Below are 25120 nucleotides of genomic sequence, written 5' to 3'. Positions count from 1 at the left end.
GTATACTATTATGCATAATAAAAAAGCCGTGCCATTTGACTGAGTATATAAAGACAAACCGGACTCTTCTCCGAAAGGAAAATATCTCCATGTGCAGAAAGTTGTTTCGGACTTCTTTACCCTCATCAGTGCAAATAGGAGACTAGTTAGTTGGCTAAGAGAACTTTGATTGAAAGTCTATGGAGGTCTTTTCCTTTTCGAGAAGATTGTTTTTTTCCTTTAAAGGGAAAATGTCACCAGATTTGGGGACTATAAATTGCCGCCACCACCAGTGGGTTCTTATATACAACATTCTAATATGCTATATATAAGAGCCAAGGTCGCTGTGTAGAACATAAAAAACACTTTATAATACTTACCTAAATGGTCGGTGCGGAGCAGATGGGTCAGATGGTTGTCTCTTTTCTCTGGGTGCAGCGCCTCCTCTTTTGGCCATCTTTGTCCTCTGTCTTCTGAAGCTAGGGTGGATGACGCGTCCGACGTCATCCACACTAGCCGGAATTGAAGTTCCGCGCATGCACACTACAATACTTTGATCTGCCCTGCTCAGGGTAGATCAAAGTGCGCCTGCGCAGGACCCCAGTGTCGGCTTGTGTGGATGACATAGGTGCGTCATTCACACTAGCTTCAGAAGACGGAGGACAAAGATGGTCGAAAGAGGCGCCGGTAGCGGAGAACGGAAACGCCCATCTAACCCATCTGCACCGAACCGACTGTTTAGGTACGTATTATAAAGTGTTTTTACGTTCTACACAGTGGCCTGGGCTCTTATATACAGCACTAGAATACTGTATATAAGAGTTCACTGGTGATGGCCACAGATAATAGGCTTCAAATCTGGAGACAGGTTTCCTTTAAAGGGTCAATATTAACTTATTGGATTGCGGTGGCATTAGAAAATTTGCTTCCTCTGTGAAAAGATTTTCAGAATTGGGTTGTCGATGGAGTTAGCTTGGGGGCTCAGCACAGTTTTGATTTGCAAATCCATAGAGTCATACTTAGGCTATAAATCCATATAAGGCTTAGGTTATAAAAAAAAAAATTCTGATCTATATTCTATCTGTACTACTGATATCACCTCCTCTAAAGGCCGCTTTACATGCAACGACATCGCTAACGAGATGTCATTGGGGTCACAGAATTCGTGACGCACATCCGGCCTCGTTAGCGACATTGTTGCGTGTGAAACGCACGAACGACTGTTAACGATCAAACTTACTTACCTAATCATCAATCGTTGATGAGTGGTTCCTTTCCCGATTATCTTTGCTGTTGCAGGAAGCAGGTTGTTTGTCGTTCCTGTGGCAGCACACATCGCTATGTGTGACACAGCAGGAACGGTTAGCCGGCCACAGCGACGTCGCTAAACAGGTATGTGTGACGGGTGTAAGCCGTATGTATGTAACCCCTTCTCATGTACAGCACCATGGAATTAATGGTGCTCTATAAATAAATAATAATCATAATAATAATAAGCGATGTTGTGCGCCATGGGCAGCGATTTGCCCGTGACGCACAACCGACAGGGGCGGGTACGCTCGCTAGCGATATCGATGCGTTTAAAGTGCCCTTTAGTGTCACGAGTGTTTTACGACCTGATGTAACCTCTGGGATCAGAAGGTCAGAGCGTTTAGTTGATCATAGATTGTCCTTAGTGCTCCCCTCATCGTGTACGCTGAGTTGGAGCTTGCTTAATTACATTTGGTGCTGAAAGGGTTAAGGTTCCTTTCTATCCTGCTGTGATTAAACAGGTAGTTGTAATCTAAGCTGCAGCCACTCCCTCCTACTATAAATATCCACTCCTCACGCTTCCCTATGCCAGCTATAGTTCATTCTAAGCTCATCTGAGAAGGGGATGTCTTTGGAGAAAGCAGTGGTGATCTTTTCTGCATATGCGGTGGAATCCCTCTCTGGAGACCATTTGGAGTTTTATGTTGAATCTGTTTCCTTTGTTTGTTCCCCTTTCTCTTGTTGTCTTTATAACAGAAGTAGGACCAGGGTCTTGCTGGCCCGCGCAGTAGACAGGGCTAGTCCAGGCTCAACAAGGGCCTTGGCATGTGGTCACGCATGAGAGGAAGGACCCGTCTAGGGAAGTTAGGACACTCAGAGATCAGACACAGGCAGATGAGTTCAATTGGTGATTGGTCTCTTCTCCCTATCGTCAGGGCCTTCCTTTACATTTTTCTTGGAGTATCCCTCCTCTTGTGTCGCACGCCGAGTAATCCTCGTTATGGCATGACATTTACTTTTTGACATCTTAACAACCTGAGCCTGGAAGATGTCCAGCTTTAAAGATAAACTTTGATGTGACTTTACTTGTTCCGAAAATGTTTATGCTACTGTATATGTGTCTGTATCTGGTCACGCAGTGATTTTGATGCGGAACACAACCTGACAATGAATTTGCTAGTAGGTCACAAATTTCAATGTAATTCGTAAAGTGAAAAACTTAAGTTCTCACCAAAATTGGCAGTCATTTAATGGTAGATTCGAGTATTCTTATAAAATGGTTTACAATTTATAAAAGTTTGAAATCAACCTACATTTCTTTTCCCCAGAAATCACCTACAGCTGGGTGTTAAATGAATATCCCTCTTTCGTGGCGGAAGATAGCCGACGCTTCATCTCTCAGGAGACCGGAAACCTCTACATTTCCAAAGCTCAGGCATCCGATGTGGGTAGCTATATATGCCACGTGAAAAACGTCCTCACCAACACAAGAGTTATGAGCCCACCGACGCCACTAACCCTACGCAATGATGGTAAGTCATTTATGTCTCAAATATGAGGTTTATCAGTCATGGAGTGTAGACTTGATGCGAATCGATTGGCAGGACAAAGTCAAGCGGTCAGGTCAGTAATTTGTGGGAGAAGAGCTGGAGCCATAAGAAAAGTCTCCAACCTTCCAGCAGTCACAAACTTTCTTTTGTTTAGCCAGGGGCTTTCCACTCTTAAGATAAATCATCCATATTAAAATGATAGGGATCCAACACCCGGTGCCTCCAACTATCAGTTATTATTTCTGGTGGTTGGATATAAACATTATACAGAGAAGGAGCGCACTGTGTAGTGGTCATTGCAGCTCATCTCCTAGTCACTTCAACAAGGCTGATCTGCAGAACCTGAGAACAACCCCTACACACTTTATGGACTGTGCTATTCCAACTCTATATGCCGCTTACATCCAGACACCGATAAAACTGCAAATAGCTGTAGGTGATAGTGCCAGATACCAGACTCCCACAGATATAGTATTAACTCTCTGATTGGGTCAAAAATATATACGTCCTGGATACAGATGAGCTGACCCATGGAAGTTCAGTTCAGTGCGTTCAGTTGGACTTTAGATACAGTTCAGTTCGGGGCCGGGACTTAACATGAACTGCAATGAAAGTCAATGATTGGGCAGTTCGGGTCTCCGCCCATATACAGGAAACACATCTTTTTAGTGGAAACATTCTATGAAGTCGATGACATTGAATTTCAAAAGATCTACTCATCTCTAGTCGCACATTCTATATGCAAGTTGTTTCTTGGAGTCATGCATGTGACGCACGCCAGGGCTATGGAGTACTCGGTCCCGGGCCTTGAATCACGGGGACGTTTCATGGGTGGCCATTGCCCGGTTCCATGACCCTAAGGGTCGCTTAAAAAGGGGGATTAATAAAAGGGAAATGTAAAAATAAATTTTTTGTTGTGACGCCACTTGCAGTACACAGCAATATGGGGAATGCCGTCGCTGCAAAGTCTCTCACTGCTGGGGCTGTTGGTATTGGGCAGCTGGGATATTATGGCTCTCCGGAAGTAGAGCTAGGCCCCAGGGGAGGATGATGGTGGTTGGAGTGTGGTGATGCAGATGTGTAGGAGGAATTCAGACAACACAGGGGCTGCGGCTTAACTTGTGCTTTGCTCACTGGTTTGGAGTAGCTGCAACCCAGCTGGTGCTTGTCTCTACCAATCTGGGTCTCAGGTGATCCGGTATTCCCGTGGTCCCAGTGCCGGTGTAGTGACCTGGTGAGCTTTATTTCCTTGCACCCGTCTGTAGTTGGTGGATCCCCGTGGCCTGGAGCATTTTGGGGGTCCCCTCCTGTTGTCACAGTCTTGGCCCATATGGGAGGCAGCTTGAACCTCTCTTGAGTCAGATCTCTCTCCCTGTTCCCGGGTTCCCTCTTTGCTGCTGTGCCCCGGGTACTAACGGTAAGGAACCGTGATGATTCCCTCACCGGGCAGATTTATCAGGTGAGCTTGAAGCGTCTTCCTGAACTATGGCTCTGCACCCCACCAGTGCTCGGTCCAGTGAGTAGTCACACCATACTCTTCCTTTCAACCATACTCCTTTTGCCCTATAGATCACTTTACACTTTCTATCAGCACGTCAACTTCTGACTGACTGTCTGACTTTTTACTATCTGACAAGATGTCCGTCTTCCATCCACACCACTGACTAGCCCCTCCTCCTCCCAGGGTTCTGACTAGTGGATTGGATGAGTCCCGACCAATAGGTGGCCATCCATCTGTTCTGTCTCTAGCCTGTTACCCATTCTGGGGAAAAGGGCGTGGATGTGTGTGTTTGGATGCTGTTTTGCTGGCACTGGTCTTCCAGGAATCCGGGGTTAGATGCAGTACCCTGTGGGACCTGACGCATCAGGGGCACCACACATGGGGGAGTTTTTGATAGAACAGTCATGGTGCCCATTCTCTAATAACGCCCATACTACCTTGATTGAGCCCTTTGGCAAAAATTGGTCATCTGAAGCTGTTCTAAATTGACTACTGACCAGCTGACCATTTACTCGCAGCTTTCCACGTGTCAAATCTGGAGGATAATGATGACACATGTTTGCGATTTAGAATGGCTTGTGAAGACGTTCTCTTGTCGTTTGAAAGTTAGTCACCCCAGGATGTACATGGTTAGTGATCAGCCAACAATACTGTTGACTTTAGCAGCTCCTCGTTTAGGACTTCAAGAAACTAATTTATATGCAGTATTCAAAGTACATCGCTTCAGGAATACATGCACTAAATATATGATAGTTTATAACTTCTACATCGGTGGGGATCCTAGCAGTCTGATCAGCAGAAATGAACACTAATCAGTTTATTCTTTATGGGACTGCTGGGTCACTGTACTCGGCTTTCTGATAATTCCTATTGAGAATGAATGAACCGGTAATCGAGTGTGCATACTGCCATTCAATTATTGTCAGGGACTGGTGTGTAACGGATGGCCAGGGAACACAGGGAACCCTATGCAGACCCTAAGGCTGGGGTCCCTGAGCTCACCCTCACACCCGGCAGTAGTCTTAAAGGTAGGGAGGTTCGGACCCCTGATCTGGCCCTGCCTCTTGTCCTGGTCCTGATGACAAAGTCCCCATCATATCCACCACCCAGCTGACTGAGCAGGATGGAGATCCCAAAACCCCCACCAACAATGAGGTAAACCAAAACTCACGCACACCTAAAACCTACACCACGGAGCAAATAAAGGTGTACGGGAAGGGGTAAGGTAACAAGAGATAGGTGGAAGTAATAGAAACAGACTACTTTAAACAAACCACAACTGACAAGAAACAGCCCAGCAAAAAACACATTCTCTGAGCTCCAGGCTAGCTCCAAACTGAATTGAATAACCAGCAAACTCTCCAGGAAGCAGAGGGCTTATATCCAGGCTGAAAGTGATTAACTACTGACAGCTGAGCAAGACTGCTGCTACACCAAATGAAGAGTTAAACCTTCAAGTGGTGCCTGAAGGAAAAAACATGTTTAGGTTATGTGCGCACTAGACCGTTTTACCCGCGGATTTACCAGCGGATTTGCCGTGGAAATTTCTTGAGAAAGATTAGAAATCTTTCTGCAGACATTTCCCAGCAAAACCTATGTGTAAAAAAATAGCTGTGCGCACGCTGCGGATTTTTCTCAAGAAAGTTTCTTGAGAAAATTTTCTCGAGAAACTTTCTTGAGAAAATGATCATGTCCATTTTTACCTGCGGAATACCTCCGGAATTTCTATACTTGCATGTGTCAGGAACAACCTGCGGAAAATCCACGGTGAAATCGCGGTAAAATCGCGGCTAATCCGCGGTAAAAACGCATGCGTTTTTACCGTGGATTTGGTGCGTTTTTTTCCTGCAGGTGCGGGAATCTTCAACCCCCAGAATGTCTCTCAAGAAAGTTTCTTGAGAAAAAGAACATTTCTAGTGCGCACATAGCCTTAAGGGGGCTTTACACGCTGCGACATCGCTAATGCGGAGTCGTTGGGGTCACGGAATTTGTGACGCACATCCGGCCGCATTAGCGATGTTGCTGCATGTGACACCGATGAGCGATTTTGCATCGTTGCAAAAACGTGCAAAATCGCTCATCGGTGACATGGGGGTCCATTCTCGATTATCGTTACTGCAGCAGTAACGATGTAGTTCGTCGCTCCTGCGGCAGCACACATCGCTCCGTGTGACACCACAGGAACGAGGAAACTCTCCTACCTGCCTCCCGGCCGCAATGCGGAAGGAAGGAGGTGGGCGGGATGTTACGTCCCGCTCAGCTCCGCCCCTCCGCTGCTATTTGGCGGCTGCTCAGTGACGTCGCTGTGACGCCGCACGGACCGCCCCCTTAGAAAGGAGGCGGTTCGCCGGTCACAGCGACGTCGCCGGGCAGGTAAGTATGTGTGGCGGGTCTGCGCGATGTTGTGCGGCACGGGCAGCGATTTGCCCTTGTCGCGCAACAGATGGGGGCGGGTACCCACAGTAGCGATATCGGGACCGATATCGCAGTGTGTAAAGTAGCCTTTAAAGTGCATGGTCCCAGGTAGTAAGAAAAAAACTAGCGCTGAGCCTGTCCTACAGACATAACAATTATATCAGGGATATAAGTACCTCTTTCTGGTAATCGGTGGAGGTCCCATCCTCAAGATCCACACAAATCTACAATTTATCACCTATCCAAAATTGGAAAATTGATAACTTCTTTCAACTGTAGCACCTTGTTAGATGAGGAGGTAGGACAAGGATGTTACTGCAGAATCTTTCTGTGAGACAGCAGAAATATATAAGGGACATCCTATTGGCTGAGATCACAAACTTCAATTTTAAGACTGTTAAGAAACCACCACTCGGGGAGCATATTTGGGAAGCAGCAGAGGGAAAGAAAAAGACTCAGAATGGACCGGTTACACACGTCTGCCTGCACTCAATCTAAAACACATCTACTGCTGCCTTAATATGTTGAAGCACAGTCCAAGCCTCCATATTTTATAGTCTCATTTTTATGTTTGATGTGTTCAGCTGTGAACCATGAATGAAATGACCTTCAATTGACCTTTAATAGCTAAATGCTATAATGGACTACTCCATGTTCATATATTCTGATTCATAGGACAGGGCAGTGAAGCAGATTTATGATACCCCACTAATCACATGCCATAGCCTCCTCCCTTTTATTTTCATCTATGAAAATAGAGAACAATATTATATCTTTATGTCACTTTCTGTGAGATTCTACGAATTCAGCTGTTATCAATCTTTAACTTTCCTATACATCTCAAAGGGAAACTTATCTTCATGATACCAAGCAAATTAAATAAAAACATCAAAAAAAAAAATCCTCGAATAGTTTCTCACTAAACTGAATATCTCGTTTGTAGAATGTCCTTGACTATCATTCATTCTGTGCAATTCAATTTCACCTCGAGCGAGCTTATAAAAACAATTTAATATTCTATCTATAAAAAAAGATTAGAAGTTCCCTTTTGTAATAAAACATTATTATATTAACTTTTTTCACCCTTATTGGTAATTTATAGAAAGTCATTTTTATTTGGAACCCAAAGGAGATAACAAAATATTAAGCTTTTTATCAACCGGATCTGGATCATGGCAGATAGTATGTTGAATTTTGATTGTATTGATTAGGCTTAAGCCCGCTTTACACGCTGCAATGTATCTTACGATGTGTCGGCGGGGTCACGTCGTAAGTGACGCACATCCGGCATCGTAAGGTACATTGTAGTGTGTGACAGGTACGTGCGAGTGCGATTGAACGTTAAAACATTCATCGCATACACATCGTACCTGTCTCTAGAATTGCACGTCAGATTGTTCATCGTACCCGGGGTAGCACACATCGCAGTGTGTGACACCCCGGGAACGATGAACAGATCTTACCTGCGTCCTGCGGCTCCTGGCCCACAATGCGGAAGGAAGGAGGTGGGCGGGATGTTTATGTCCTGCTCAGCTCCGCCCCTCCGCTTCTATTGGCCGGCTGCCGCGTGATGTCGATGTGACGCCGAACATCCCTCCCACTCCAGGAAGTGGACGTTCGCCGCCCACAGCGAGGTCGTATGGACGGGTAAGTACGTGTGATGGGGGTTAATCGTTTGTGCGGCACATTCAACAAATTGAACGTGCCACACATACGATGGGGGCGTTGAAACGTGCAACGTGAAATTGCAATGTGTAAAGCAGGATTTAAGGGGCTTTACACGCAATGACATCGCTAACGAGATGTCGTTGGGGTCATGGAATTCGTGACGCACATCCGGCCTCGTTAGAGACTTCGTTGTGTGTGAAACGTATGAACGGCAGCTAACGATCAAATTTTACTCACCTAATCGTTGATCGTTGACACGTCGTTCTAATCCCAAATATCATTGCTGTTGCAGGACGCAGGTTGTTTGTCATTCCTGAGGCAGCACACATCGCTACATGTCACACCCCAGGAACAACAAACAACACCGTACCTTCGTCCTCCGGCAACGAGGTTGGCGTCACTTTCTTTTGGCTGCTCTCCGCCCCTCCGCTTCTATTGGATGGCTGCCGTGTGACGCCGCACAAACCGCCCCCTTAGAAAAGAGGCGGTTCGCCGGCCACAGCGACATCGCTAGGCAGGTATGTACGTGTGACGGGTCCTAGCAATGTTGTGCGCCATGGGCAGCAATTTGCCCGTGACGCACAACCGACGGGGGTGGGTGCTTTCACCAGCGACATTGCTAGCAATGTCGCAATGTGTAAAGCAGCCTTTAGTCCTGGAATGTCCTCCGGTAAGACCGAAAGAGGTCAGGTGACGGTGCTCTTCTAAGCACCCCCTGGTGGCCCAGAAGAATGCTGGCTCCCCAACAAGACAATATAGTTATGTGTCCATGTTTCCTTTTAGACGATGGACTACCTACTAAGTTTTGCTAGAGACACTTAAAGGGATCCTGTCATGTAGAAAAAAAACTCTATTAAACTGCACATATCGGGTTAATATGCAAGTCAATAATGTTATAATGTTCACTAAAATTCCGGCTATTGGGAGGAAATTAACTTTTTTCCTCCTGCAGCCTCCGGCTTTCAGTCACAGAGCTGCGGCTTCAGTTCCCAATCAATACATAGTCAGCAGCTTGGGTAACTGCACACTAACTCAATGATTAGAAAATGATCGGCACTCACAAATAAAGTTCCTTTTTGCAGAATTTATATTTGTAATAAATTCTGCAAAAAGGAACTTTATTTGTGAGTGCCGATCCTTTCTCTTCATTGATTTTGGAGTCCATCCTGTGATTTGGGCACCACGGTTGTAAGCGTGTCCACCTGGTTTTGTGATTTGCACACTAACATATTGTCTGACAGCCAGCTTAGCATTGCATCAGTGCTGAACTGGCTGTTGGTCAATACCAGGGATTGCAGCCGCACCTCCATGACTGAAAGCCAGAGTCTGCAGGTAGAATAAAGTTTATTTCCTCTCTGTAACCGGGCTTTTAGTATGGCGGCCGAGTAGATTCAGAATGCTACTTACCTGCCGATTAGCCCCATATCTGGAAGTTAATAGTGGTTTTTTTTACATGATAGGTTCCCTTTAAGGAAAATGCTAGCTATTTTCTTTCATAAAATGTCTTCTTTGTGATCCTTTAGTTATTTGTTTGTTTTTTTCTTTACTTCTGGTATCAATTAATGAGCAGTATCCCAGAAGAACGCGCCTGAAAAATAGGTGGGTCACTTCTTTTAACCACTTACAAATATGAAGCGGATAAAAGACACCTAAAATACTTAACATATAAAACACAAGTCCTTTTAACATTGCAGTACATAGTTTAATTGTTTTAGTGTGTTTAGCTCTTTTTCTTTTGCATTGTGCTCACAAACCCTTATAGACATTAAGAATTCTATAAAAGCAGCTTGACATTATCTACTGTCTTCCAATATGGAGGCAACAATCTTGAAACATTGCAGAACTTGAACAGTGAACTGTAAACAGTAGTGATGAGCGAGTACTAAAAAGCTCGGGTGCTCGAAGCTCGGGCCGAGCCTCCCAAGATACTCGTGTACTCGGCCCGAGCAACGAGCCCAATGTTATCCTATGGGAGACCCGAGTATTTTTGTGAAATGACCTCCCGGCAGCATGGAGAAACCCTAAAAATGTCACAAAAGTCTCAGAAGAGTGCTCAAATGACATGGCAACAGCATGGGGAAGACCCCTTGAAGCATTTATCACTCAAAAGTCACAGCTGTGAACAATTTTGTCCGCGTTTTACGCCATTTTTACGGACTCACCAGAAAACCTTCCAAAATGACCCCAAAATGATTTTTCATGGCGGAAATGTTAAGGGCACATACCCAATAGTGAGATAGAGCTGGTGTATGTTACTTTTTGAGATCAATACATGAAAGATTTTACGTGAAAACATTGTGTGGCACTCCGATGTCCCTGAGAAGAGACGTACATGAAGGCCTCTTGAGTCTAATGTGCCCATTTTGAGGAAGTGAGTCTTTGTAGTATTTTCCTTTGCCAGGGCAGTCCTAAATTGTGAGGTTCACCAATGCCCCTGCATACAGACGTGCATGAGGGCCTCAAAACATTAAGTGTCCATTGTCAGGAAGTGGGTGTATTATAGTATAGCCCTTAGGCAGGGCAGCCAAAAATTGGGAGGCTCCACATTGTCCCTGGGTAGAGACGTGCATGATGGCCTTTAAACCTGAAGTGCCCATTGTAAGGAAGTGGGTCTATTTCAGTATAGCCCTTTGCCAGGGCAGCCAAAAATTGGGAGGCTCCACATTGTCCCTGGGTAGAGACGTGCATGAGGGCCTCAAAACATTAAGTGTCCATTTTAAGGAAGTGGGTGTATTTCAGTATAGCCCTTAGGCAGGGCAGCCAAAAATTGGGAGGCTCCACATTGTCCCTGGATAGAGACGTGCATGATGGCCTTTAAACCTGAAGTGCCCATTGTAAGGAAGTGGGTCTATTTCAGTATAGCCCTTTGCCAGGGCAGCCAAAAATTGGGAGGCTCCACATTGTCCCTGGGTAGAGACGTGCATGAGGGCCTCAAAACATTAAGTGTCCATTTTAAGGAAGTGGGTGTATTATAGTATAGCCCTTAGGCAGGGCAGCCAAAAATTGGGAGGCTCCACATTGTCCCTGGATAGAGACGTGCATGATGGCCTTTAAACCTGAAGTGCCCATTGTAAGGAAGTGGGTCTATTTCAGTATAGCCCTTTGCCAGGGCAGCCAAAAATTGGGAGGCTCCACATTGTCCCTGGGTAGAGACGTGCATGAGGGCCTCAAAACATTAAGTGTCCATTTTAAGGAAGTGGGTGTATTATAGTATAGCCCTTAGGCAGGGCAGCCAAAAATTGGGAGGCTCCACATTGTCCCTGGATAGAGACGTGCATGATGGCCTTTAAACCTGAAGTGCCCATTGTAAGGAAGTGGGTCTATTTCAGTATAGCCCTTTGCCAGGGCAGCCAAAAATTGGGAGGCTCCACATTGTCCCTGGGTAGAGACGTGCATGAGGGCCTCAAAACATTAAGTGTCCATTTTAAGGAAGTGGGTGTATTATAGTATAGCCCTTAGGCAGGGCAGCCAAAAATTGGGAGGCTCCACATTGTCCCTGGATAGAGACGTGCATGATGGCCTTTAAACCTGAAGTGCCCATTGTAAGGAAGTGGGTCTATTTCAGTATAGCCCTTTGCCAGGGCAGCCAAAAATTGGGAGGCTCCACATTGTCCCTGGGTAGAGACGTGCATGAGGGCCTCAAAACATTAAGTGTCCATTTTAAGGAAGTGGGTGTATTATAGTATAGCCCTTAGGCAGGGCAGCCAAAAATTGGGAGGCTCCACATTGTCCCTGGATAGAGACGTGCATGATGGCCTTTAAACCTGAAGTGCCCATTGTAAGGAAGTGGGTCTATTTCAGTATAGCCCTTTGCCAGGGCAGCCAAAAATTGGGAGGCTCCACATTGTCCCTGGGTAGAGACGTGCATGAGGGCCTCAAAACATTAAGTGTCCATTTTAAGGAAGTGGGTGTATTATAGTATAGCCCTTAGGCAGGGCAGCCAAAAATTGGGAGGCTCCACATTGTCCCTGGATAGAGACGTGCATGATGGCCTTTAAACCTGAAGTGCCCATTGTAAGGAAGTGGGTCTATTTCAGTATAGCCCTTTGCCAGGGCAGCCAAAAATTGGGAGGCTCCACATTGTCCCTGGGTAGAGACGTGCATGAGGGCCTCAAAACATTAAGTGTCCATTTTAAGGAAGTGGGTGTATTATAGTATAGCCCTTAGGCAGGGCAGCCAAAAATTGGGAGGCTCCACATTGTCCCTGGATAGAGACGTGCATGATGGCCTTTAAACCTGAAGTGCCCATTGTAAGGAAGTGGGTCTATTTCAGTATAGCCCTTTGCCAGGGCAGCCAAAAATTGGGAGGCTCCACATTGTCCCTGGGTAGAGACGTGCATGAGGGCCTCAAAACATTAAGTGTCCATTTTAAGGAAGTGGGTGTATTATAGTATAGCCCTTAGGCAGGGCAGCCAAAAATTGGGAGGCTACACGTTGTCCCTGGGTAGAGACGTGCATGAGGGCCTCAAAACATTGTTCCCATTGCAAAGGAGCGGGTCTCCTGTCGTTGTAATGTCCATTCTGCAAAGAATGGGCGAAAAAATTTACCACTGGGGGTATACCTGAAACAAAGACCTAACTATTGTAACGGTCATCATGATGGCGCATGAGGAGAAGGAGGAGCAGTCCAGCGATTATCCAAAGTCGAGAAGTGTACCCATGGGTGAGTGGAGGTACATGGCAAACTTTAAATTCCGCTCTCATTTGCTGGTGGTGTGGTGAAGTCTGGCCCAATCCAACCCTTGTTCATCTTTATCAGAGTCAGCCTGTCAGCATTTTCAGTTGACAGGCGGGTGCGTTTATCTGTAATGATTCCACCTGCGGCACTAAAAACACGCTCTGACAAAACGCTAGCAGCAGGGCAGGCCAGGACTTCCAAGGCGTAGAGAGCCAATTCATGCCACGTGTCCAGCTTGGATACCCAATAATTGTAAGGCACAGAGGAATGTCGGAGTACAGTTGTTCGATCTGCAAGGTACTCCTTCAGCATCTGGGCAAACTTAGGATTTCTTGTGGCACTACCCCGCACCTCAGGGGCTGTGGTACGTGAGGGGCTGAGAAAACTGTCCCACATCTTAAAGACTGTTCCCCTACCTCTGGCGGATTGGACTTGTGCCTCTCTCGGCTGTACGCCTCGGTTGTCCACTGATTCCTGACCTATGCCGCTAGCGTTTTGTGAGGGGAATGCTTTGCCTACTTCCGTGAGTATGGCCTTCCGAAACTGCTGCATTTTGGTTGACCTCTCATCCACGGGAATAAGAGACAAAAAGTTCTCCTTGTAGCGTGGGTCTAACAGTGTTACCAACCAGTAATGATTGTCGGCCAAGATGTTCTTAACGCGAGGGTCACGAGACAGGCAGCTTACCATAAAGTCAGCCATGTGCGCCAGACTCTTAACAGCCAGGACTTCAGTAGCCTGACCAACAAGATGACTGAACATGCTGTCCTCCTCCTCCTCCTCCTCCTCCTCCTCCTCCTCATCTACCCTGTCCTCTGGCCAGCCACGCTGAATCGAGGATATGACTGGTGTGCATGTCATATCCTCAATTTGGCCGGAGAGTTGCTCCATGTCTTCATCCTCCTCCTCGTCATAGTCCTCCACTGCACGTTGTGATGAGACGAGGCTGGGCTGTGTGTTATCACCCACACCCACTACTGTTTCTTGCTGCAACTCATCGCGCTCCGCCTGCAATGCATCATGTTTGTTTTTCAGCAGGGACCGTTTTAGAAGGCAGAGTAGCGGTATGGTGACGCTAATAATGGCGTCATCACCACTCACCATCTTGGTGGAGTCCTCAAAGTTTTGGAGGATGGTACATAGGTCTGACATCCATCTCCACTCCTCAGGTGTTATGTGTGGAGTTTGACCCATTTCCCGACGGCTTAGGTGATGCAGGTACTCAACAACTGCCCTCTTCTGCTCACATATCCTGACCAACATGTGCAGAGTTGAATTCCAACGCGTGGGGACATCACACACCAGTCTGTGAGCCGGAAGATGCAAACGGCGCTGAAAGCCGGCAAGGCCGGCTGAAGCAGTAGGTGACTTTCGAAAATGTGCAGACAGGCGGCGAACTTTTACCAGCAGATCAGACAGCTCTGGGTATGACTTTATAAACCGCTGAACCACGAGGTTGAGCACATGGGCCACGCATGGAACATGTGTCAGCTGGCCTCGCCTCAAAGCCGCCACCAGGTTCCGGCCATTGTCACAAACGACCTTTCCTGGCTTTAGGTTCAGAGGTGTGAGCCAGTGATCTGCCTGCTGTTTCAGAGCTGTCCACAGCTCTTCTGCATTGTGGGGTTTGTCACCTATGCAGATTAGCTTCAGCACAGCCTGTTGCCGCTTCGCCGAGGCAGTGCTGCAGTGCTTCCAGCTTGTGACTGGTGTGGAGGGCACAGTGGATGAGGATGCGCAGGAGGAGGAGGAGGCTGAAGAGCATGACATTCCGGAGCTGTAGAGTGTGGGTGAAACACTGACTGAGGTAGGGCCTGCAAACCTTGGTGTGGGAAGGACGTGTTCCGTCCCTCGCTCAGACTGGGTCCCAGCTTCCACAATATTAACCCAGTGTGCCGTCAACGAGATGTAGCGGCCTTGCCCACAAGCACTTGTCCACGTGTCTGTGGTTAGGTGGACTTTGGGTGAAACAGCGTTGTTCAGGGCACGTGTGATGTTTTGTGACACGTGGTTATGCAACGCGGGGACGGCACACCGGGAGAAATAGTGGCGGCTGGGGACCGAGTAACGTGGGACAGCTGCCGCCATCAGGTCACGGAATGCTTCTGTCTCCACCAGCCTAAAAGGCAACATTTCCAGCGCAAGCAGTCGCGAAATGTTAGCATTTAGAACTGTGGCATGTGGGGTGTTGGCAGTGTATTTGCGCCTGCGTTCAAAGGTTTGCTCAATGGATAACTGAACGCTGCGCTGGGACAAGGACGTGCTTGATGATGGTGTTCTTTCTGCGTAGGCAACTGCAGGTGCAGGAGTGGAGGAGGCTTGTTCGCAGGCAGCATGGACAGAGGATTGGCTCGCATGCACAACCAGCGAAGACGTAGCAGTGACATCAGCAAGCACTGCTCCTCGACTCTGTTGTACTTCCCACAAAGTCGGGTGCTTGGCTGACATGTGCCTGATCATGCTGGTGGTGGTCAGGCTGCTAGTTTTGGTACCCCTGCTGATGCTGGCACGGCAGGTGTTGCAAATGGCCTTTTTTGAATCATCTGGATCCAACTTAAAAAACTGCCAGACTCGTGAAGACCTAACATTTGTACAGGCACCTTGTGTCGTCGTGTTGTTACGGGGAACGGTTGCCTGACTTCTGCCTGGGGCCACCACCCTGCTTCTTACTGCCTGTTGTGATGCTACGCCTCCCTCCCCCTGTGCACTGCTGTCCTCGCTCTGCATATCCTCCTGCCAGGTTGGGTCAGTTACTGGATCATCCACCACGTCGTCTTCCTCTTCCGCACCCTGCTCCTCCTCCTGACTTGCTGACAATTGTGTCTCATCATCGTCCACCACTTGTTGAGACACGTTGCCAACTTCGTGAGAACGTGGCTGCTCAAATATTTGGCTATCTGTACAGACGATCTCCTCATGACCCACTTCAATATGAGCTGGCGAGAGGCCAGAATGTGTGAATGGAAACGTGAACAGCTCTTCCGAGTGTCCAAGTGTGGGATCATTAATGTCCGAGGAGGACGTGTACTCAGCCTGGTGGTAGGAAGGAGGATCAGGTTCAGAAATGTGCGGTGCAGTATCACGGCTACTGACACTTGACCGTGTGGAAGACAGAGTGTTTGTGGTGGTGCCAATCTGACTGGAAGCATTATCCGCTATCCAACTAACAACCTGTTGACACTGGTCTTGGTTCAAGAGCGGTGTACTGCTGCGGTCCCCAAGAATTTGGGACAGGACGTGCGAGCGACTAGATGTGGCCCTTTGTTGTGGCGAAATTAGAGCTTGCCCACGACCTCGGCCTCTGCCTGCACCACCATCACGTCCACTTCCTTGTTCCTTGCCAATGCCCTTGCGCATTTTGCAATGCTGTGCACTGCTGACGTGTATATTCACTACTTGTGCGTTATATCAAAGTTTCTGGAAATTGCACACAAGTGCACCTGTACGCTGCCACCAACAGGCACACACGTGCGGTTTTAAAAACCAAGCACGGACGCAATAATAACCTAACACAGGTTTTAGGAGCAAAAATTAAGAACTCTGACACTATCAGCCACTGCTGACTGACGTGTATTATACACTACACTTGTGCGTTATATAATAGTTTGGTAAACGCACACCAGTGCACCTGTACGCTGCCACCAACAGGCACACACGTGCGGTTTTAAAAACCAAGCACGGACGCAATAATAACCTAACACAGGTTTTAGGAGCAAAAATTAAGAACTCTGACACTATCAGCCACTGCTGACTGACATGTATTATACACTACACTTGTGCGTTATATAATAGTTTGGTAAACGCACACCAGTGCACCTGTACGCTGCCACCAACAGGCACACACGTGCGGTTTTAAAAACCAAGCACGGACGCAATAATAACCTAACACAGGTTTTAGGAGCAAAAATTAAGAACTCTGACACTATCAGCCACTGCTGACTGACGTGTATTATACACTACACTTGTGCGTTATATAATAGTTTGGTAAACGCACACCAGTGCACCTGTACGCTGCCACCAACAGGCACACACGTGCGGTTTTAAAAACCAAGCACGGACGCAATAATAACCTAACACAGGTTTTAGGAGCAAAAATTAAGAACTCTGACACTATCAGCCACTGCTGACTGACGTGTATTATACACTACACTTGTGCGTTATATAATAGTTTGGTAAACGCACACCAGTGCACCTGTACGCTGCCACCAACAGGCACACACGTGCGGTTTTAAAAACCAAGCACGGACGCAATAATAACCTAACACAGGTTTTAGGAGCAAAAATTAAGAACTCTGACACTATCAGCCACTGCTGACTGACGTGTATTATACACTACACTTGTGCGTTATATAATAGTTTGGTAAACGCACACCAGTGCACCTGTACGCTGCCACCAACAGGCACACACGTGCGGTTTTAAAAACCAAGCACGGACGCAATAATAACCTAACACAGGTTTTAGGAGCAAAAATTAAGAACTCTGACACTATCAGCCACTGCTGACTGACGTGTATTATACACTACACTTGTGCGTTATATAATAGTTTGGTAAACGCACACCAGTGCACCTGTACGCTGCCACCAACAGGCACACACGTGCGGTTTTAAAAACCAAGCACGGACGCAATAATAACCTAACACAGGTTTTAGGAGCAAAAATTAAGAACTCTGACACTATCAGCCACTGCTGACTGACGTGTATTATACACTACACTTGTGCGTTATATAATAGTTTGGTAAACGCACACCAGTGCACCTGTACGCTGCCACCAACAGGCACACACGTGCGGTTTTAAAAACCAAGCACGGACGCAATAATAACCTAACACAGGTTTTAGGAGCAAAAATTAAGAACTCTGACACTATCAGCCACTGCTGACTGACGTGTATTATACACTACACTTGTGCGTTATATAATAGTTTGGTAAACGCACACCAGTGCACCTGTACGCTGCCACCAACAGGCACACACGTGCGGTTTTAAAAACCAAGCACGGACGCAATAATAACCTACTAACAGGTTTTTTTGGGGAGCGACAATTACAGTACAGACAAGTCAGACACTATCTGGACTGTTTTACACTGTGTACACCAGCCCCAGATATGAAGGCTGGTATACGGTCACCACTACCCTGCCTGCCTGCCTGCCTGTATACTGCTACAATAGTCCTGACAAGGACTCTTTTGGTCACTAGCCTGTATTCAGACCTGGCTATACCCTGCCTGTATATAGCAACAATAGTCCTGAGAAGGACTCTGCTACTGTACTCCGACCTGGCTATACCCTGCCTGCCTGTATACAACTAGAATAGTCCTGAGAAGGACTTTTGGTCACACTGTTTGCAGCCCTGCAACTGAAAAAGCTATAAAGGGCCGCAAAGCTTTCCCTGAATCAGCGACACTCTCCCTGCACTGACAGTCTGGATAGCTGTGAGCAGAGCACAGCGCGCCGGCCTATATAAAGGCTCGGTCACGCTGTGCAGGCCGGCCAATCACTGCAATTCCACAACTAACAGGGCTGTGGCATTGCAGTGGTCTGCCAGCCAATCCCTGCATGAGGGCTGGCTCTCAAAAGAGCGCCAACATGCAGAAATGAAGACCACGAGTAAAGCACGAGTATCGCGAGATTACTCGGTCCCCGCCGAGCAGCCCGAGTACAGTGATACTCGTGCGAGTACCGAGTAGTGACAAGCATGCTCGCTCATCACTAGTAAACAGCATCCAACACAGCTTCTTCCACCTTTGGTGAAATGTGGGCGTGGGCCTGTGCCTCAGCCTTCACCCCGATACCTTCTTATTTGCCACAGCTATCATCTCAATCTCAGTGAGTCCAAATTCTCTCACATACTATATCTTCAGGCACTGGCGGATACAGACAGAAGAGGTGTCCTGTGCAAGAAAAGTATATGGGCCCTTTGGAGCCCAAGAGTTCACCTTAATGGAAAATTCAACCTGCTTTAGAAGTACAGATGGGCACCCTTACCTCTTGGGATCCTCTGCAGAAGAACCAGTTGCATTAATAGCATGTCCACCCTTACTTCAGGGAGTACTAAAGGCCCACAACACAATTGTTCCTTCTAGGGAATCTCCGACAGGTGTTCAGCCACCACACTTGGTGTCAGGATGGTGCGTTGACCACTCCTGTGGTCTTGCTTCTATGGCTTATCACTATTTTTATTGTTTGCTACTGGCCTTCTGGCTCTTTTTAGTAATTTGTCATGGTCATTTACCTATTTTTGGAGACTAGCGACAGCTTTAGGACCCTCATTGCCATCTGGATCTCTACAATTAATTGGTTTTTTTTTTTTGTACTGAAACGGTTAACATCAATTTTGCTGTTAGCATCTTTCCCAGCAGTTCCTAGCGGAGAATTTCAGCTGCAGCTGCTTTGTAGCCACACACTTCAGGTTTAAATAGAGGTGTTTCCCAGCAATCCTTGGTGAAGATACAAATTCATAGTTATCTGGCCACCTTGGAGGAAGGTTCTGCTGTGAAGTTTTCCTGTTCTCAGACTTTATACCTTTTTGTTGCTATTCCCCTCTGTTTGTCTTACCTTCACTTGTGTCTTGTTTGTGCAGTAGTGGGTCTAGTGAACCTCACCTGCCCCTCACTAGCCAGAGAATCTATAGGGTCTTCTCAGGGTCTCAGGTTCCTGTTCGGTGACAGTTGCGGAGATTATATAGGGACTGGCTAGGAGAGTAGGGACAGCTGCAGGTTATGATAGGAGGTGTCCCACCTACCCCTCTCACTAGTTCGAGGGCCCCCTGCAGTTATCGTGTCCCCAGTGTCCCCTTTGTTCGTTGTGTTTTTGTTGTGCGTCAGACGCACATACAAAAAGAAACGTGTTCCAGCTCACCGCTCTGGTGTGTAAGTCTGAGGAGTAGACCAGCTGATCCTGCACGGAAATCCCAGACACAAGGGGAAAATAGCAGATGCAAAGTAATGAAAATCCAGTAGATCACAGGCAGATGAATTAAAAACTTTCCTTTATTTTCATCGCTTTAAAAATGGATAGACAGCATCCACAAGGCACAGTTCATCCAACGCGTTTCGACATAACGCAGTGTCATAAGTTCTTATTCATGAATGATTTTCGTTACTTTGTATCATACGCACATAGGTCTGAATCGCCCCAGCCTCACTTGTTATACCCGGCAAGCATGACATAATCACAGTATTTTGGTTAAGCTCACTCCTCTTCAGGGGGTCACTGTACTGCTTGAGCAAACCCAATGTTTGGTGTTCAGTTTTCTGGCCGTACACTAACTTTAAAAAAAAACCAAAACAGAAATTCAAGTTCGGAGTTCGGGTACTTCATGTATGCTGACCACTCGTGAGAACATTGCTGTGCTCGGCTATACTTGATGATCAGCCCAGTGTGAGCCATTTGCAGTGTTTGAAAGGCGCACACTGGGGGTAACAACAGCGTGATCGGATGTAGTGTGCAGAAAAGAAAAAAAAAACGATCCACCTTCCCCCGGAAGTGTTCTGTTTTTGGCTGGCTGTATGTGGGCAGAGAGTCAACCTGCCCAATTAGTGACTTCCATTGGGGTTCAGGCCAAGTCCGAACTTGTGAAGGTGCGGTTTGGCTGCACCCGTGGAACCAAACTTCCACGAGTTTACTCAATGCTAGCAGTGACCCACTTACTTCTTGGGCCCCTGTGCAGCTGGTGAAGTTGCACCAGTTATATTTCTGCCACTGAATTGGAGAAGACTTTGTAGATCAGAATGAGGTTCTTTCAGTGATGACTAGTCTGTGATTCATTCTTTGAGGACATTTGTGAAATACAACGGGGGATACAGAGCTGATGTTGGGCTTAAATCCATAGGAGCAAGTTAAAGTGGTTGATTCATGAAAGACATATAGCCATCATAGAAGAAGCCAAATTCTCAAGACCCCAAAGACTAGCTCTTGCTGTAGAACACCTCACACATCCATGCTACATGGTCAGTCATGGTTTGGGATAGCTATAATGTACAATACTACTTTTCCTCCCTACTGGTGAGTGCATGGCAAATATACCGCAATTTACTGATCACCAGGGTGGTCACTGAACCAGATAAATTTGTGTGACAGCCCTTTGAATTGGGTCCTAAACAAAAAACATATTGCCAGGTGAGCAGAGATTTTAGCGGACCCACTGGGCCACAGCACACAGAAAACCCAGAGGGGCTTGACTACGAACCTACACCTGGTTTTCTCCAGAGCCCCTGAAGGTGAGGGTGTTATCCTGCAGGTGTGAGACCGGGTGCGACTCGGGAAGACTGATGCTGCGACGGCTGGCCCCAGGGATACAGGAGCGACAGTCTCTTGGATAGACAACAGCAGCAGCATGGGACAGGAATGGAGCAGCCACCGCAAGTGTGACAGAAGGGTGAGTCAACTGATGCCCCCACCCAGGGGAGAAGGGTAGGACAGCACAGGGATGCCAGTGTGGGCATTAGACATCCTGACCATGACCATCCAAAATGTAACTAATTCAGCCATGGTCATCCAAAGAGTTCTCAGTATATTAGAAAGTTATTTTAGCCTTTAAAAGCAATAATATATACCCAATAAACCAAAAAATTTCTGTCCAGCCATAACGACGGCTCGTTTTTCGGCGCACTAAACTTTTGAATGGTTTAAAGTAAAAGTAATCTTTATATGTGGTCTCCTAAGCGCAAGATCATAACCTGTAACACACCTATGTTCCAGAGGGCACGGGCAGTCAAGTTTTACTACTCAAGTATTAACTAAAAAAAGAAGACTTATTACAAGTGATAAATGTAGCGAAACTATAGTAACACATGATATGCATCTCTCTATGGCTTTCGAAATGGGCAAGAGCGCACATTTAACTCAAGCCGCCGATAAACAAGGGCGCAGCGAGATGATCTTTATGGTCTTACTAACCTTAGGAATGACCAGTACAATTCATTTTAAACAGACTCCTTTACCCTTGGGTCCATAAATAAGATCCATCAAGAACGAAAGTGCTTTTCTTCCTATTCTTTCCTTTCAACCCTTTCATATGTACACCATATGAGAAGCTGTGGAGGTCACGGCAATGTCCAATATTTTTCTTACACCAGTAATATCACTCATGAAAAAAACCCTCCCTAATGGAAAACCAGGAAAAAAAACCCCTAAAGACAATTATTTATAGCAAATCTGTCATTATTTTATATTATTTCTTTCCTAAAATCGATAGTGCACAGTCATTCAGAGAAACTAGATGTGAAAAATGGCTTTTTAGAGGGGGAGGAGAAAACCAGAAGTTTTTTTTTATATATATACTTATAATTTTTTTTGTATCTCTATCAGAAAGTTTCTGCATAAGCCATCACATAGTGAGAGACAGGGAGACAGTACCATCTGGATCGATAATATTTAGAGAAAAAGTCAGGGATACGGGACTGACATTAATTGGTAGGAATTCTATTATTGCCTGAACACTTAAAATAAATACACTGCAAGGTAGACATTTTTTTACTTACATTTTTTACATGGAGAGACAGGTAGGCAGTACTATATGTGCTAACATAATTAACAGAAAAAATAAATGTACACTGTAATTGTTTACATAATTTCCACAGGTAAACATTAATATCCATGCTTATAGAAATCACAGAAGATAATGGGAAGGATGTGCTGTCTGTACTTACTTTTTATACATGGATAGAGGGGGATGCAGTACTATCTGCGCACCCATCATTTATTGGGTGAGGCAGGGAGATTGTGCTCATATCTTATTAAAATAAATACACTGAAAGGTAGACATTTTTGTACCTACACTATTTACATGCAGAGACAGGTAGGCAGTACTATCTGTGCTAACATATTTAACAAAAATAATAACGGTAAAGGTAGTACTGTGTTTGGTTACATAATTTCCAGAGGGAGACATTAATATCCATTCTTACAGAAATCACAGAAGGTAATGGGAAGGATGTGCTGTCTGTACCTACTTTATATACAGGGAAAGACGAGGATGCAGTACTGACTGTGAACCTATCATCTATAGGGTGAGGCAGGGAGATTGTGCTCATATCTTGTTAAAATAAATATGATTAGTTTATGCACACACATATAAAGTATATGAATATTTTATATATATATATATATATATATATATATATATATATATATATATATATATATATATATATATTATGTATATACAGTATATATACAAAGTATGTATACAAAATATATACATACAGACACATATACAGTTTATACACCCACATATATAAAGTATTTGAATATATATATACACCCCTGTGGTAAAAATTAAGAGATCATTGCAAAATATATATTGGAATCCAAACCCAAACTATATACTAAAACCGTATGTGAGCATGTATGTAGTGTATGTGGTGTAATGTGTGCACATATATGTATAAACTGTATATGTATTTGTATGTATATATTTTGAGTGTATTATATATACCATATATATATATATATATATATATATATATATACTAGCTGTACTACTCGGCTTCGCCCGGGTTAATAACTGCTGTTAACAAAATATAAACCACAAAACAAATAGATATAAATGCAATTATAATGTCTGTCTCCCCTCTGTATATATCTCTCTATCTCTTTGTCTGTCTGTCTCTTTCCCTTTCTGTCTCTAACTGTCTCTGTCTCTTTCTCCGTGTGTCTCAATCTCTTTCCCTGTCTATCTATCTCTGTCACTTTCCCTGTCTGTCTCTTTCCCTGTCTGTCTCTTTCCCTGTCTGTCTCTTTCCCTGTCTGTCTCTTTCCCTTTGTCTCTTTCCCTCTGTCTGTCTCTTTCCCTCTTTTTCCCTCTCTTTCCCTGTCTGTCTTTTTCCCTGTGTCTGTCTCTGTCTCTTTGTCTGTGTTTGTCTCTTTACCTGTCTGTGTCTGTCTCTTAACCTGTCTCTCTCTTTCCCTCTCTATCCCTGTCTGTCTCTTCCCCTGTCAGTCTGTCTCTTTGTCTGTGTCTGCCTCTTTCCCTGTCTGTGTCTGCCTCTTTCCCTGGCTGCGTCTGCCTCTTTCCCTGGCTGCATTGTGACATGCCAACATTCCATATAAGGGCGTGGCTGCGCATTCTTCTGAAGTTCTGGCTGCACTGTGGCTCCAAGCTCCATTCGCTTTAATGGAGGCAGGTTTTTTGGTGAATAACTGTAAAGTGCGGGGTTAAAATTTCCCCTCACAACATAGCCTATGACGCTCTTGGGGTCCAGAAGTGTGAGTGTGCAAAATTTTGTGGCTGTAGCTGCGACGGTGCAGATGCCAATCCCCGACATACACACATTCAGCTTTATATATTAGCTATACATACAGCTCTGGCAAAAATTAAGAGACCACTACAAAATGTTTTGTTTTTCTGATTTTTCTCTTTATATTTTTGAGTAAAATGTAAATTCTTCTTTTATTCTATAAACTACTGACAACGTCTCTGAATTTCCAAGCAATACATTTAGTATTTATTTTCTGAAAATGAGAAATGGTCAAAATAACAAGACCATGCATTGCTTTCATACCTCAAATAATGCAAAGAAAACAAGTTCATAATCATTTATAAACAACAATACAAATAAAGTTTTACCTCAGGAGGAGTTCAGAAATCAATATTTTGTGGAATAACCATGATTTTTAATCCCAGCTTTCAAGCGTCTTGGCTGCTTTCCACCAGTCTTTCACACTGCTTTTGGGTGACCTTATGCCACTCCTGGCGCATGTAAGCAGTTCTTTGTTTGATGGCTTGTGACTATCCATCTTCCTCTTGATTACATTCCAGAGGTTTTCAATGGGGTTCAGGTCTGGAGATTGGGCTGGCCATGACAGGGTTTTGATGTGGTGGTCCTTCATCCAGAGATTGATTGACCTAGTTGTGTGGCATGGCGCATTGTCCTGCTGGAAAAAACAGTCCTCAGAGTTGGGGAACATTGCCTGAGCAGAAGGAAGCAACTGGTTTTCCAGGACAACATTGTATGCGGCTTGATTCATGCGTCCTTTGCATAGTTTAATCTTATATATATATATATATTTATTATATTATATTATATATATATTTATTAACCCTAGAACGCACATCCATAGAAATCTACAATAGAAAA

The 25120-nt window shown here is 45.5% G+C and overlaps 1 protein-coding gene across 2 annotated transcripts in view; it reads left to right on the top strand.

Annotated features, from left to right (window-relative positions):
- The window catches only part of CNTN5 (contactin 5), a 2293676-nt gene that overhangs the window by 1673495 nt on the left and 595061 nt on the right, over nt 1-25120 (top strand). For both annotated transcript variants that reach the window (XM_075337481.1, XM_075337482.1), the window contains one exon: nt 2559-2762. In XM_075337481.1, coding sequence (XP_075193596.1) covers nt 2559-2762 — 204 coding nt within the window. The remainder of the gene's footprint in view (nt 1-2558; nt 2763-25120) is intronic.

Source organism: Anomaloglossus baeobatrachus, chromosome 2 (assembly GCF_048569485.1).
Source record: "Anomaloglossus baeobatrachus isolate aAnoBae1 chromosome 2, aAnoBae1.hap1, whole genome shotgun sequence".
NCBI classification, from domain to species: Eukaryota; Metazoa; Chordata; class Amphibia; order Anura; family Aromobatidae; genus Anomaloglossus; species Anomaloglossus baeobatrachus.
Note: the sequence above shows the minus strand (reverse complement) of the source record. Positions and strands in the feature narration are given on the sequence as shown.